The sequence below is a fragment of the Heteronotia binoei genome, chromosome 12 (assembly GCF_032191835.1).
Source record: "Heteronotia binoei isolate CCM8104 ecotype False Entrance Well chromosome 12, APGP_CSIRO_Hbin_v1, whole genome shotgun sequence".
Taxonomy (NCBI): Eukaryota; Metazoa; Chordata; class Lepidosauria; order Squamata; family Gekkonidae; genus Heteronotia; species Heteronotia binoei.
The window spans coordinates 53498022-53513797 of NC_083234.1; the positions used below are offsets into that span (position 1 = coordinate 53498022).

The 15776-nt window shown below is 47.8% G+C and overlaps 1 protein-coding gene across 2 annotated transcripts in view; it reads right to left on the minus strand.

Annotated features, from left to right (window-relative positions):
- LOC132580413 (carboxyl-terminal PDZ ligand of neuronal nitric oxide synthase protein-like) overlaps positions 1 to 14949 on the minus strand; it is a 41229-nt gene extending 26280 nt beyond the window's left edge. Inside the window, exons 1-2 of one of the 2 annotated variants that reach the window (XM_060251200.1) lie at positions 14668 to 14949; positions 8931 to 9002 (exon numbers count right to left, since the gene is read on the minus strand). In XM_060251200.1, coding sequence (XP_060107183.1) covers positions 8931 to 9002; positions 14668 to 14778 — 183 coding nt within the window. In that variant the 5' untranslated portion in view covers positions 14779 to 14949. The remainder of the gene's footprint in view (positions 1 to 8930; positions 9003 to 14667) is intronic. The other variant, XM_060251201.1, reaches the window with a different exon arrangement.
- Positions 14950 to 15776: the final 827 nt, after the last annotated feature.

The following is a 15776-nucleotide window of genomic DNA, read 5'->3' on the forward strand; positions in this document are numbered from 1 at the left end:
GGGGAGACCAGGGCTCTCTAGTGTGGGTCTCCCCTCAGTTTGTTCTGAAGAAGCCCGCAGATTCCAACAGGCAGCCTCTCAGGAATTCTCTGTGCAACAATTCAGAAAACATACAATGCTTCAGAAGGCTAAAGACTTGGGGCTAGATTACTAGGTTCTGGTGCTTATTAAAGTTATTTAAAATAAATAAATAAATAATTGCACATTTGGCTCTCTTACAAAGCCCGTCTGTTTATGTTAATCTCAGGTATCAGAAACCCCTTAACAACTATTAAGTTCCTGTAATTCTGATGTGAAAAGAACCTTGCTTGTCCCCTGCCAGGGAGCACTTTTGATTTATTGGCAACAATACTTCAGGCAGAAGGAGCAGAGTTCACATTCTGGATTAACAGCCCTTTCCCCCGCCAGAAACCACAACAGTCATTCTCTGGCAGCCACCAAAACAGAAGTGTGACTTAAAAAAAAAATCCCAAATTGCTATTTCATATTATCTTGCATTCTGTCCTAGTTCTGCTGAAAAAGTAGCTGCTGTTGCCAAAAGGATCAAACTATTGCACCCCTGAAGTCTGTGCAGACTATTGCACACTCCTCCCAATCTCAGTTTCATAAGTCTGTGCACGAATCACCAGTTTACCTTTTTTGGACAGCGAGCAGGGTATGGTGGTTAGAATAGGATCTGGGAGACCCTCCAGTTCACATCCTCACTCTCACTCTCTTAGCCTAACCAAGCCCACTGTCAGGGTGCTACGAGGATAAAAAAAAAAAAGATAAATGGAAAGCAATGTTGTAAATTGCTTTGGGCCCCACTGAATAGAAAAAGTGGGATATAAACATCTAAAATAACTTTTTGGAAAGTTATCCTTTTGCCTGCCGCACCAGTCTTTTGAAATATTTACATTCTACCCCGAGTGTTTTTGTTTTGGAGGCAACTTTCAAACAGGACTGTCCTCCATCTCACCACCATCACCTTTATTCCTGAGATAAGGCAACAGTGACTGAGCTGCAGAGAATCCAAAATAGAGCTCAGCCTGATCAGCAGAAGGCAGACTCTGGCTGAGACACACAATTGCATCACCGTGATCTGCTGCTGCTGTTATTCCCCAAGGGAAAAAAGCCCTCTCTATTTGGGGGGAATAAAATACAATCCCCCTACCTATTTAGCATGACGGCTGATAACAAGGATCGCAAGGCACACATTTGACAGCACTGCAGCAAAAGATGTCATTGGGAGAGATCAGCAATGGGCTCCTCATGGCCTGCGGCAAATCCAGGCTCCTGTGAATGTGTGCCTGCAGTTGCTATGCCCTTACTCCGGAGAAACGTGAGCACACCACTTTAGACAGGGCTGGCTCCACAGCACACTCCCCTGCAGAAGAATTAGCTCGTCCTGCCTCCCCCATCACAGGAGCAATCTCGGTGCAATTAAGGCGTGTGAGTGCCTGCAAACTACTGCGAAGGCTCCCAGCAGGAAAAAAAAGTCAACAGACAGGCTGCTTCTTTGTCCTTGCTCAGGCATAACCTGGATGCAGGCTGTGCATGCAGAACTCTGGACTAAAAATAAGCAACAGCTGATGCCAAGCAACCCAACTCAAATTGTGCTTTCTGCAACCACAAACTGGCATGATTTATTCTGCTCTTACTAAGCATTGGGAAGCTCTACCCCTTTAACCAATGGAAGCCCCCTTCCAGTCACCCAGATGGCTTCTCTTGATTTCACCAGCTACTGCCTATACATTTTTTTTATCTTCTCTGCAATTTTAAGTGTCAAAAACTCCTTTTAACTTTAAAGTGAAAGCTGAGTTTCTTGAGAGGTGAATCCTGTGACCTGTGCTGTGCACATTCTTCAGCATCTCTACCCTCAACACTACACTCAGTTTGGTGTAGTGGTTAAGTGAGTGGACTCTTATCTGGGAAAACCGGGTTTGATTCCCCACTCCTCCACTTGCACCTGCTGGAAAGACTTTGGGTTAGCCATAGCTCTCACAGAAGTTGTCCTTGAAAGGACAGCTGCTGTGAGAGCCCTCTCAGCCCCACCCACCTCACAGGGTGTCTGTTGTGGGGGGAGAAGATGCAGGAGATTGTAAGCCGCTCTGAGTTTCTGATTCAGAGAGAAGGGTGGGGTATAAATCTGCAGTCTTCTTCTCCAAACACATTTGTGGCCTCACATGCATCCCACCTGTGGCCAGCGTTCCAGCTCAGGAATGCCTGAAATCTGGGACTCAGTACAGCCACTTGACAGTACAGCTTGGCCCATTCTCTCTGCCATTGTAACCAACCTCCAGAAAATTTTATTTTAACTTTAAATATTTATATCCCACCTTTTGGCGTCGAGGATGCCCAGAGCAGTTTTGTTTTGCTGTGTTTCCTGTGGGACTGGACACCCTTCCAACCCGGCCTCTGGGTTATGCAAAACTTTGGTGGTATTTCCACCAGAGGAATGTCTGTAGTTTGAGTCAGCAAATGGGGGCCCTTGATGTTTACAGATGACTCCCGCCTCCCACCCCAATTGCAAGCCCTGGGGCCAAAGAAGACGGTGAGACTGGTAATGTCTGTGGCCCCAGAAAGCTGTTGGCAGGAAAGTGGGGAAGATCACAGCCCATCAAACACCCCGCCTAATCTAGCTGCAGAACTATTGTCTGTTCTGAAAGGATACTGGGCTCTCACTAATATGTAGCAGCTCTTTTCAGTGCACCACAGTCACGCCTGCGTCTCAGTCCTGCTGCCAGCCAGCTGCTCTCAGAAATGAGATTGATGGAGGCTATCAAAATCGATGCCCCATGTGGCCAGCCGTGGCATCAGCAGACAGAGAAAATGGTGCCCAGTCTAAAATGCTGTAGGGGAAGTCTGGAGAGGCGGGTGCCCCCTCCTTCACCCAGTGCATTTGCAATCTGAAGATTCCACCATGGAAAAATTCAATTTAGGCAATACGATTCCTTATTATCGGCTCACATTCTGAGCTTGCTTTGCTTTTCAAAGCCTGCATCAACTGCAGCATGCTTATGTTCAACAGGAAAGCAACTCACCAAGTTTGAGGACATGGGCAAGAAAATACAGCCTTTTAGCAATGAGTGGACTGAGGCTTTGTGGCCAAAGAAATACGTGTGATTTCCAAACAGTTCCTGGCACTCGCCCTTTATTTTAAGTACAGCCCTTGAAAAGGAACTTGCGTCAAGGTTTCGTAGTATTTATATATAATTTCAGCTTCATCAATTCATGAAAGGCTCAGTCCATAGCCAGAACTTAGCTGACGGGCCAGTTCATTCACTTGTCTTTCTCTCACATCTTAATTTGGCACTGAATGAGAACTGGTGGGGCACCATGGCTGGAGCGCTGGGCTTGAAGTGGGGAGACCTGGGTTCAGACCCAGCCTCAGGTGGTGTCTTTGGGCCAATCACTACCATGTAGCCTAACCTACATCACAGGATCATTGTGAAGATAACTGCAGAAATGACAAAAGTTTCACAGCCTGAACTTGACAGCTGCTACTATCCATCCTCTTTGGATAATTAAAGAAGTTTTTGCTTTACTGCCGCCTCACTATACCAACAGCCTCTTTTCAATGAGGGGAAAACAGAGGAGTAGCCCATTCAATTTGATACCAGGATAAAAAGAATGATCCCTTAAATACTAACCAATTTCTCATAGTGCAAATGTTCATAGACCTGTTCCACAACAAGAAAGGTGCCCAAAGATCCAATTTTGTGCTTTGCTACAAGGGATGTTCTTATGGCTAGATCCTTCAATGGCTACTAGCTGTAGTGACTGAAGGGAAGAGGCATTAAACCTCTCAACACCAGAACTAGGAGACATCTTCAGAGAACAGCCTTGGCCTCTATGCCCTGCTTATTCCACCCCCCCACAACTGGTTGGCCACTGTGAGAAACAGGATGTTGAATTAGATGGATCACTGGTCTGATCCAGCAGCACTCTTATGTTCTTAGCCCTTTAGCATCCATATCAACTGTAGCCCCTTAGGAAGAGCCCCATACTTGCTCCCCCAGCATTGCAAACATGGTGGAGGTGAATGACAGTGCCTAAAGCTGCCTTACACTTAAAAAAACCCCAGACTCTTACTAGAAACTGGCATGATGATGAACCCACAGAGAGCTGGGTTAATATTAAGCTCTATTTAACATTTAAGAGCCAGAAATAGCATCATCAAAGTCTGGGAAAGTGGTAGAGGATTAACTGAAGCTCAGACGAGGTTGCATGAAAAGTCTGCAACTGCAAGCAGCTAATAATAATCCAGGAGGATTGGGCGGAAAAATTAAAATCCAATCTTAGTTTGCCCATAATGACAAGCCCTGAACAGCACAAATGACTCCTCCCCTGCTCCCAGCCATGAAATTTACATTCCACTCCACTCTCCTTGGCCGTGCACTCTCCCCACCCCCCTGCTCGATCTCGAAGAAAACATTTCACTGAGAATCCACCACTCTCAACACCACTTCTGTGCCGCTATACTATCTTTCCTGCCATAAGTCTCTTTCTTGCAAGGTTCACAGCATGCTTAGAGAGATAGACGGGTCCTGCTGTTGCTTTTAGGTTTCTAAAGAAAGCCGTGCCTTTCTCATGTCTCGTAGCCAAATTCACATGCCCCTTCAAGTGGTCTGCAGCTCTTCTCATGCTGTTGGTGTGAAGAACAGAAAGGCAGGCTTAGATGCACTTGTGTCAGCTTCTGAATATATTGATGGGCATGGCACAAGGTGGATTTACAACATCATTCCAACCTCCAGATGACTCTGATTTCGGCAACCTTTGTGCTGGGGTGCGGAACGGAGGACATTGGTGTATGCAAAAGGTACTCCCCCTCCCCACTGTATTCCAGTTTATGCAAGAAAGCACTGCTTTAACAGATAGTAGCATTCAGTTTACAAATAATTGCTTTGCTGAACTGGGGTGTGGATTCTGGCTTCTGGCAAGGAGCTGTCCCAGGCGGCTGAAAACAAGAGAGCTGTGAAGCTAGCCTGGTGGCTGTCTTGCATGTTGATGCTTTTAAAGCTGCAGAAGCAAACTAGCAGCTGAGCTCCCAGCGGCATTCTGCTTTCAGCCAGCTTCAGCAATGACAGGTTTGTGGTATCCATCCTGGGATGAATTAACTCCTCACCCCCAACTGAGCAGTTGTATCCTGTTAGAGATGTGCTGTAATCCGACCCATTCTGACTTTAATGAAAACAAGAACCAATGGATGTGGCCTGAAAAACCCGCCCCCATCTTTATGAATGAATATAGTTTACTGCTCTAGACTGGCTCAGGTCAGGCATTTCTGCTCAGTTTTGATTTATGCACACTCATTTTGTAATTTCACCTTGCAAACAAACACTTCACTGCAATGAACCTTCATATGCAGATATGTACATGCAGACACATGTACATCATCTTAGTGATCCACTCATACGTCTGATGTACAGCTGAGAGGCAGTCTCAACTGAGAACTAGGGATATAAATATATTTAAGAATCTGCTCTTGACTACAGAGGCTCATGCCATTTTAAAAAAATCTGTTATTCTTGAAGCAGCTTCAAGCCCTTCATGGCTTAAGCAAAGAAATGGCTGGGTAAAGATTCATCTAGCCCAGTATACTGTTTCCAGTAAAGATCAGTCATATGCTTATGGAGAGTTATGAAGGCAATGGTCCTCTTCTGTTGCTTTGTCCCCAGTATATTCAGAGGTATATTACCTCTATGAATGGAGGTTCGAATTATCTTATAACAGACCTTTCTTCCTCTATGAATTTGCTTATTTCTCCAAAAATGGGGGGAGGTGGGGGAGAAAAGAGACAAGACATAGTTCAAAAGAACTAGAGAGGCTGTGCTTAACTGTACAGCAACTTCTTTACATGAAAACACCCCAGGTTCAATCCCCAGCAGGTCCACTTAAAAGAATCAGGCAGCAAGTGATGTGAAAGACTTGTGTCTGAGACCCTGGAGAGCTGCAGCCAGTTAGAGTAGACAAGACCATCCGTTATAGACCAAGTGTCTGACTCAGTTTAAGGCAGCTTTGTGCATTCAGATGAATTAGCTACATGATTTTAGTGTCAGTTTTTGAACACTGCCAATCTTTGTCTTTGAACACTGCCAATGGCAGAGCCATTACCCAACACCTTCCCACTGATGATTTATTTAAATGTCTATCCACTCCCGAAAAATCTTAGCTGTGCAGTTTGGTTTACTCCATTCACTTTGGCCCATATCTGAATAGCTGGCAAACTTGATGAAGAAAACGAACATGCAAACCATACTGAAACCAGTTTATTTGACATTGCTTCTCTCCATAAATTCTGAAGGAATTTTGTTGGGGAGCTTGAGACCTTAGAGATCGTTTAAATGTTCTTGAAGAACTACACTTCCCAGCATGCCTTCTCTGGGAGACAGAGCAGTTAACCACATTTGAAACTGGCTTCGATTTGTAGTGCAGGTGAACGCCTAGCTTCCCCGAGGTATCCCCTTCCCTCCATCACTGCTACCAGGTGTTCTGAACGGACTCTGATTAACAACAATTGACCATTGCAAGCAGAGGACAACCACGTTCAGTTCCACTTGGCTGAGAACTGCAAAAAGAGGGGAAAGGTCTGGTCTCTTTAAATCTCAAAAGCCTGTTTGTAAAGAAAAAAGGAAGGGACAGAAAATAGCAGGCTCCAGAACACCAGGCGGCAGCTTCACAAAGCCACTCAGCATAGCTGATTATGGGATTATAGGATGTCAACTGCTGAAGCATCAGGGGAGTGGGGGGAGAAGCAAAATTAGACATGGACCCCCCCCCCCCCTCCGGTGCCATTTGCTTTTCCAGTTGCCAGGCTAAGCCTGTGAGTACTGAAAGAGACTGGAAAACAGGGCTGTACAATTGAGAATCCCTCATCCTCGCCCAGAGAAACGGGCAACTGGGGAGCCTGCTTAGGCACAAACAACAGGAGAGACAAAGAAGGTGCAAATTATGTTTTCTGTCACACCAAAACAGGTTGGGTACATAGCCTGTGTGACTCACCCAGCTGAATGCAGCCCAAGAGGGACTCTGAGAGTTTGTTTTTTTGTCACCTGCAAAAATAGCAAGGGTCTGCTGGGCACATGATAGGTTAGATCAGGGGTGTCAAACATGCAGTTCAGGGGCCGAATCATGTCCCCAGAGGGCTTCTATCAGGCCCCCAAGCAACTGGCTGTCATCTGCTTCCTTCTTCCTGTATCTTGCTTCCTTCTGCATAACAGCTTGCTTTGCAAGGCTTGCTCAATTGCACTGGAGCTACAGAGCAAAACCTTTATTTTCTCCATTGGCTGAGGCTCCTCCCTTGGGGAAGAAGGGAGGAGGAATAGTTTTCTTTGCCAGGCTCTCTCAATTGCACAGCAGAGCTACTGAGTCAAGCTCTTCTATTGGCTGAGGCTCTCCCCCCCCAGTTCCCTGGGGAAGGAAGGAAAGAGCCAGCGCTTCCTTTGTCCAGTTCCCTGAATCCCATGGGAGAAATGCAAAGCAAGCATCTTTAAGACCAATGAGTGCTAATGTTTTTTAAAAAATACATATTTGTGTTTGTGTTCTTTATAAAATTTATATTTGTTACCTAATCTTAATAGGTACACTCATGGCCTGGCCCAACCCGACATTGTCTGGCCCAACAAGGTCTCATTTATGTCAGAACCGGCCCTCATAACAAATGAGTTCAACACCCCGGGGCTAGATGCTGCTGCTTTCTGCAGAGTCCTTCTAGTCCAGGACTACTTACCCTCCCAGTTAAGAAATTGCAAGAAATTGACTTAGTAGGACCTCCTCCATGTGCTCTACCAGTGAGCTAAAGACCCCTAAACATATACAGGATTCTTTTGTCTCCACTGGCTGGTGATGGGTTTCCAGGCTCTAAGGGAAGTTCTTTAACCAGAGATGCCAGGATTCAACACTAAGATCTTCCGTAAATTAAGTATATGGGCCGCAGACAATTCATAGGTTCTTGTGATCCTACACTAACCCACAATGGTCTGGTAAACACACAAAGCTGCCAGCTCATACACCAGACTAGGATGGAATTCTAGCAGAAGCTCCTTTGCATATTAGGCCACACACCCCTGATGTAGCCAATCCTCCAAAAGCTTACAAAAAAGAGCCTTGTAAGCTCTTGGAGGATTTGCTACATCAGGGGTGTGTGGCCTAATATGCAAAGGAGCTTCTGCTAGAATTCCACCCCTGCAACCAGACTATGTATGTCTAGCAAAGGATGATATTGTATCAGGCCTTTGGGCGAGGCAGCGGGCATCCATCTGTAATTGACCTCCCTGCTCCAGCTCCCAACTTACTGATGTACCCCTGAGTCCACTTACGTGGCCTTAATAGGCCTCTTTTCTTAATTGCTGTTACCTTGAACTTTATTGATTTAATGTTTTTAATCTATTGTAGCTTATTGTAATGAGGTTTTGACTCTGCTTATTGAAATCTGCCCTGAGCCCATTTGGGAAGGACGGAATAAAAAATCTGAAATATAAATAAAAGAACTGAATAGGGAAAAAACAGCTTTGTCTCATCCCTGCCTCCCCCCAGGCAAGAGGTACCAAAGAAAACACCAACTGACTGTAGAGCCGGAAGCTGGTGATGCGGCCACCTGGCCAGAGGCCTTTGATGAACACGCACCCGCCTCCTTAGCTGGCTTCATTCATCCCAAGCTAGTCCGCCTGCTGCTTGGATAATTCTCACTTCTGTTCGGGAATCAAGCCCATCGATGGCTTGAGAGCAGAGGCAGAAAGTGGAGCTTTGCCAGCCAGCCTTCTGGTGGAATGGCCACTTGTGAAAAAGAAGTTGGAGGAGTATTTGTGCATGCGTATGTGGAAGGGAGAATGGAAACGGGAACAACAGAACACTGCCTTCCTTCCTGACTTCCGTTACATCAAATCTCTCCCTACAAGGAGAAGACATTGCCAGCAGAAAGGGAGAGGGGCACACATGCACTGACTCACCCGGATCCTTCTCATTGCTGCGACAATCTCCACACGGCTGTTAGGTCTTGGCACGTCCAAGCTTCCGATGTACTAGAGAGGAAAAGGAACATGAATTTCAAGAAGTGGTTAAAACATAATTTTTCAAGGTGGCAGAGCTCTGCTCTGATGTATATGCAGCACTATGTACAAGTAATCATCACCCTGTTTGCTTCAGTCCAGAGAGTGTACTGCACGTGTGCATAACGGCATGCATGGAAAAACTTCCCAGCACAGAAAATTAACAGGAAAGCTGTAATTTGTATGAAGTTCTCCATATGCACTAGAGTCTCTGAACCAGAAGCGGCCCCGTGGCACAGAGTGGTGAAGCAGCAGTACTGCAGTACTGTGGTCTGAACTCTCTGCTCACGACCTGAGTTCGATTCCGACAGAAGCTGGATTCAGGTCGCCGGCTCAAGGTTGACTCAGCCTTCCATCCTTCCGAGGCTGGTAAAATGAGTACCCAGCTTGCTGGGGGGAAAGTGTTAAAAGACTGGGGAAGGACATGGCAAACCACCCCGTAAAAAGTCTGCTGTGAAAACGTCACCTCAGAGTCAGAAATGACTGGTGCTTGCACAGGGGACCTTTCCTTTTTCCTCTGAACCAGTGGGCATGAATGACAAATAGTTGGCCTGATGAGTAACTGTAGGATTATTTTCCTAATTTAAGATGGCCAAAATTTTTCTGCTTAATAAAAAGATACTGCTGCTGATCTTAGCAGATCTGATGCTGCTGGTCTTCTGGCAGATGCAAGGAGGTAGAATAGACAACCTATTGTGTGGTTGATGCTCTTTCAAAGCCTGGGCCCCACAAGTCTCAGAAACCATCTCCCCTTGTTGAGCTCCAACATTTGGTTACCTTCTGCAGGCCAGACCTTGTCCTGTGTGCTTCTGCAGTGGAAGGGGAGGGGCCCACCCCAGGGCTAGGAGCAAGGCCTCCCCCTAACCTCAAAGTATCTGTAGTCAAAACCACCCCAGTGATGGCAAGATGGTTCTTGGGGCTTTTGGAGAGGTGTGAAGCCCCTGCTCTTTGACTGTTGCTGGGGTGAGGAGTTTCTAGGTTGCACCTCTAAGCAGGAAGTTTTAAGATCAGCAATAGCACCTTATATTTCCATAGCTGGGGACCTTCCACATTCACAGCTTAGTCTCTCAGCTAGCCTTGCTCTTTTTAGTTTACCAAGGTGCTAATTTAAACTGAACCCAACTAGTACCGGTATTTTTAAAATGTATTTTACTGGCAGCCATCTAAAGCCTTGAAGAGGTGGAATACAGGATTTCTAAGAAATAGACTAACTGAGGAGGCATTCATAATTTTATTGATGACTTTATACAGGTAAGTTTTTGCAAGCTGCCTGGGCTAGCGAATGGAGCGGAAGTACCAGAATAATAAAAAAAGTTAAAATCAAGTTGGTGCTGCTGCTGTAGCTCCTCCCCCCTTCTCAGGTGTGTCTCAACAGATGCCATGAAAGCTTGCTGGGTCACCATGGGCCAGTCGCTCCCTCTCAGCCTAACCTGCCTGAACCGAGAGTGGCTGTTGTGAGGCTAAACTGGAGGAGAGGAAGCCTGTAGCAAGCTGCCTATATCTAAATACACAGAGCTGAGGCTTGAGGGATAAGCGGGGGGGGTGGGGGGCTGGTGGCAAGCCAATTAAGGCCTGTGGGAAGGAACCCCACAAACCACTCTAAGCAGAAGCTCATTCCAGTTAGCAGCACTAGCTGGGACAGAGGGTGGGATTCCCTTCCAAGTGGGACTTCCTTCCCTGCCATCAACAAACTGCTTTTTTCCCCTGAGGTTTAGCAGCTTAGCAATGAGGTTAAGATATAAACCTTCACAATGTGGGGGGGGGGGGGCGGTCTGGAGACAGGAGAATGAGAGGTTTGCAGGTGTATGAAAAGATTTGCAGTAAACTGAAAAGGTCCTCTGCTTTTACATCCCTGAGAGGCTCTGCAGCCTCCATGGAAAGACCTCATGGTCATCCTGAGTCTCCTTTACTCAGGCCCTGATCAGGAGAACAGCAGATGTTTCTCTGTCCTACTTATTCTCCTTGCACTGCTCCATCTGCTAAAATGTAAGTTTCCAGGTCTTCTGGATGCTCTCTTGGCCAAAAGAAGATTCCTTAGTAGTCAAGGCCCAGCTTTGCATGCAGAAGGGAGCAGAGTTGGCAAAGACATCTGCTGGAGCCCCCAGAGAGCCCCTTCCCAGCTGGAGAAGGCAGTACTGGACTAGGAGCCTCAATAGTTTCAGGATAACAACTGCCTTTGTAGGCCAGGTCAAAGCTCCAAATCTGTTGCTCTGCAGCCAGTCCAGTGACTGCAGGGAGCTCACAAGCAACTCAAGATGGATAGCACCCATTCCCTGTCATTTACACCCCCCCCCAAAGAATTTGCTTGGACAAGACCATCAATGCCTTTGGCACGCTTCTTTATAGCATGAGAAAACAAATCCCTCAAAGGCAATTTATGACTCTCAGGAGCTGTCTAAAGTCCTGCAGACAGGAGAAAGGGAAGAGCCAATGAGAGGAGCCTCTTAAGATTCATTTTCCATTGCATGAGACAGTCAGTGTACATGATCCAGAAGAACTCAAGTGTGCACGTACACGCACACACAGCCCATGGTTATTAAATATACACTTTATTACACCTTAAGGACAATCCTAAGGAAACAACCCTTTACATTCTTCGCCCCACCATAAAGTTAAACGGGGAGTGCATGCAGGCATCTGGGCACTGGCTCATTGAGCAAGCACAGAAGCTGTGGCAGGGAAGGAAGGCTTGGCAGCCATTCAAGAGCAGTGCCCATTTCAAAGGGAAAGAGGCAGGCCTTTGCTGTCTATGGCACCTTGGCAAGGAGAGACCCAGAGTGAAAACCTCAAGTGTTTAAAGCCTCTCTTCTCTCCCTTCCCTTCCCAGAAGGAGCTGCCTGTCTTCATGTAGCCCTCCTCCATATCCTGCGGCATTTTTTTTTTTTGGGGGGGGGGGGGAGGCTCCCTTCACACAGATGGATTGGCAAGCAGGAGGCCGAGGGCAGAAGGCCTTATTGGAATGCAGCTCCCTTCCTTGCTCTGCCAGGATGAATTTTGTATCTTCACCTAGAAAACCTGAAAAGATTTCAAGCTACCTTTGCATAAAGCAGTTCTATTCAATGTCCCCCCAGCTGCTTAGATTAGGGGTAGGGGTGAAGTAAAAGCAGCAGAAATTCAATGCAGATAAAAAAGTCACTCCCTGAATGGGTGAAGTTCTGCTTGTGTGACAAAGTAAACAAGCTTCAGAACAGCACAGAAGTCTTCCACATGGCTGATATGCCCAGGTTCAAGGCTGCTGAGGAGTATTTTTCTTCTTGCTTCCCTATGACATCGTGGTGCTTCTATGCACAACCTAGGTTTCCCTCATCTTTTGCACAATTTTTCCCAAACTTGCTTTGCTTTACAGCTTTGGGAAAGATCATAACAAAGCCAGGCTGGCTACTGTGTAGACAGGAAAGTCTGCAGTTTCCCAGGCTCACTCAAATAGCAGCCTTTTGCTCTGCCCAGCCCTGCAGCAGCTATAACACACACACCCATGCTACCAGGAAGATTTCTGCAGGCTTTTTTTTTTTTAAGTTGGCAACTGGCATATCAATATAATGGCATTGCTATGGCCATTAACAGTTTCTAAAAAAAGCTCTTGGCAGCTGCAGTGACACCAGGGTTTCTATAGGAAAGTGTTGCTGGGTGGAAAAGGCCTCTGGGAGGTGGTCAGATATTAGCATTTTCATCTACCACAGCTTCAAAGCTAATTGGAAAACCCACACTGGTACTTGACCTTGGTTGCTTGAACAGATAAAAACACTGCCTGTTGGAATCTTAAAATATTTCCAGCCCTATGCAGGACTGGGACCAAATACTTGACAGGGGTTCCTTAAAAACTTCAAGCCAGCATTTAGGAACCCAACACATTTTCCAGCCCTGCTTATTTTGATGCAAATAGCCACACCAGTTATTTCTGGCTTCAATGGATGCTTCCCCCTGAAGGCAGCAAAGAACTGGCTCCCTTCCCACTCTGCCTGATGAAGAGTTCTGCATTAACTTGAAAGCTTGCCTATTCTTTCACCAATAGGAGCTTGGTTCTCAGATCCAGGGAGTGACTGCAGCCACACAGTAAACCAGTCATCCCAGGGGAGATCTTTCCATCTCTTATAATTAAGCAAGCACATATACTTCTAATCAGATCCTAAAACTAAGCAATCCCTAGAGTAAACTGCAATTTCCCCCCTACTTCTAGTCCTTCATTAATCCTGCAGGAAGGTTTCCAATTAATTTACATCTCCAAAACCCAGGAGATTAAAACTAAAACCCAAGGCCAAGCCAGTTTATATTGAACAAAATCATACAACCGTTATGATGACCTTTTAAAAGTCCTTCTACTTCCCACTTCATCTGCCTCTCAAACTATGCTTGGCTTCAGATCATTAGAACACAATAAAAAATCGTTGGCACAGATTTTGGTTCCTTGGCTGCGGTTCTCCTTTGTAAACCTGATTGCAGATTTTGAGATAAATGAATTTTGACTGCTAAGCCCAGCAATCGGCCTGGGAACAGCCAGTTCCCAATGCCACACAGAGGTGAAATGCACACCCACCCCATCAGTTTTAAACTCTGCCCCAGAGGGCTCAAGCCATAGGCTTTTTAACGGTCCTGATCATGCCAGCAGAAAGAGCTGCACCCAAAATCTAAACAGAGAGGCACAAGCTGCAAGTTCCACAGAAACAACTTCCCTAAACCTCACAGGCTCAGACCAAATATCCAGCAAGCCTAGTATCTTGTTTCCGCCAGAAGCCAATCAGGTGCTCTTTGGGTGCTCCCAAACCCTGTAGGATAGCCAGAGGTTGTTCCTCGAGAGATGGCTGCCCCTGAGCATGACTTAGCAGCCTTTGACAAGACCTGCCCTTTTTTCCTTGATGCATCCTATGGCAATGAATTTGAGGCAGCCAGTCACTGTGCCATGGGCCCACGGCACAGTTCTAAGCACCCAATTCCAAGGAACCAGCCAGCCTGAAAGATGTGTTCTCTGATTGGCAAGCTTGATTTCTTAACGTGTGTGGGAGGGGAGTCGCTTCCCCCCTTCCCCTGATAAACAGGCTAAAGCTTCAAGGAGGAAATTTCATCAGGACGCTAGAGTGATGAGGCAGGGTTGCCAATCCCCAGGTGGCACCTGGAGACCTCGAGAAATCACAAGTGATCTGCAGGTGACAACGACTGGTCTACAGAAGTCGCTGCCCCTGGAGAAGAGGACTGTTCTGCAGATAGACTCTATGTCATTCTATCCTGCTGAGTCGTTCGTCCCTTCCCCAACCAACCCCACCTCCCGCACGCTCTACCACGAAATCTGGAATTTCCCAATCAGGAGTTGGCAACTGGGGGGATGTGTTTCCGTGGGGCTCCTGCCTTCTCAGCCGCCTGCGGGCGAGCGCCTGACTCAAATGGAGGCTTCTCTGAGAATAAGCCCCGTCGAGTTCAGCTAAACGGCACTGACTTCAAGGTAAACACGGCCCAAGACCGAACTGCACAGCCGGGAGCCGAGCGACTAGGGATCCTGGAGCTCTCAGCACCCGCTCGCAGCACCTCTTTCCGTGGCGACTAACTTTTACGACTGCAGGCAGGGGCTCGGGCTCGCCTCCTCGGGCTGCGGCGCGCAAAAGTCGAGGGCCGCCGGAGCGTGTCGGGGGCGCCCGCGCGGACTCACCTTGGCCTGGAAGTGGATGCCGTGCTGGAAGGCTTCCTCGTTGTGCAGCGGCACCCGCGAGTCGCCCGCGTCGTCCACCAGGTTGTAACGGTTCTTGAGCTTGACCGGCATGGCGGAGGCAGAGGCCGGGCCTCCCCGTGGGGCGCGGGCAGCAACTGCATCGCCGGCCGGCAAATTCGCCGGCCGCCCCGACGGCCCCCCTCGCCGAGCGCCAACAGGCTCCGGCGCTGCTCAGCTAGGGGCTCCCTCGCGGCTGGCCAGGAGCAGCCAAGGACGGCGGCGCCCCAGGCTCCTCCCCCTTCTCCGCTCCGTGTGATGCGCGACGTCGGGGCGGAGTGGAGGCGGCCTGGCGGAGCCACTTAGAAGGAGCCGGGGGGCGGGGCCTGAGCTCCATTCAGCGGTGAGTCCCTGGATCAGCAAGTGGCGGCTTCTTTGGGGCTGTCGGAGGACCGCCTCTCACACGCCCCACACCAAACAATGCCTTTTGCAGCTGGGTTTTTGCTGTTCTTATACAGTTAAAATCCAGCTGCAAAACACATTATTTAGTGTAGTGTTGTATGAACGCACGCCATTTGTGTGTCCGTCGTGTTGGAGGAGCGTTTCCCTGCGAAGGGCTTGTGTGATCGAGGCAGGGAATCGGGGCCTGTACAAGCCCCACTGCATTCAGTGGGACTTTCGGAAAGCAGCAACCACGCATTTAAGGTTGTGCTAGACAGCGAGAACCGACTCACAGGCTTTTAGGAATAACCCCCATTGGAGCGCATGGATCGGGCTGCGTGAATTTTAGGAGCCATGAAGACTTGCCGCCGTCCGTGAGAAGCTTGAAGTGAGCAAGTTGCAGAGTTCTGTCCCAGGTTTTCCCCCCCCTCCCTCCCGTAAAGGGGGGGGGGCGCACTCCCCCTCCCCACGCCATTTACCTTTTCAAGTTGTTCTCTGTGCCCGGGAGCGAGAGGAAACACATCCTTAATGGAATTGGCCCTGCATTCTGTTTGTCACGCTTCCTCGAAGGAACATAGGTTCTCCCTGTCCTGGGTTTTATCTTCTCAGCAGTCCTGTGCGGTAGGCTGGACTAAGAATTATTAGCCCCTAGGTCATGCTAGGAGTCAGGG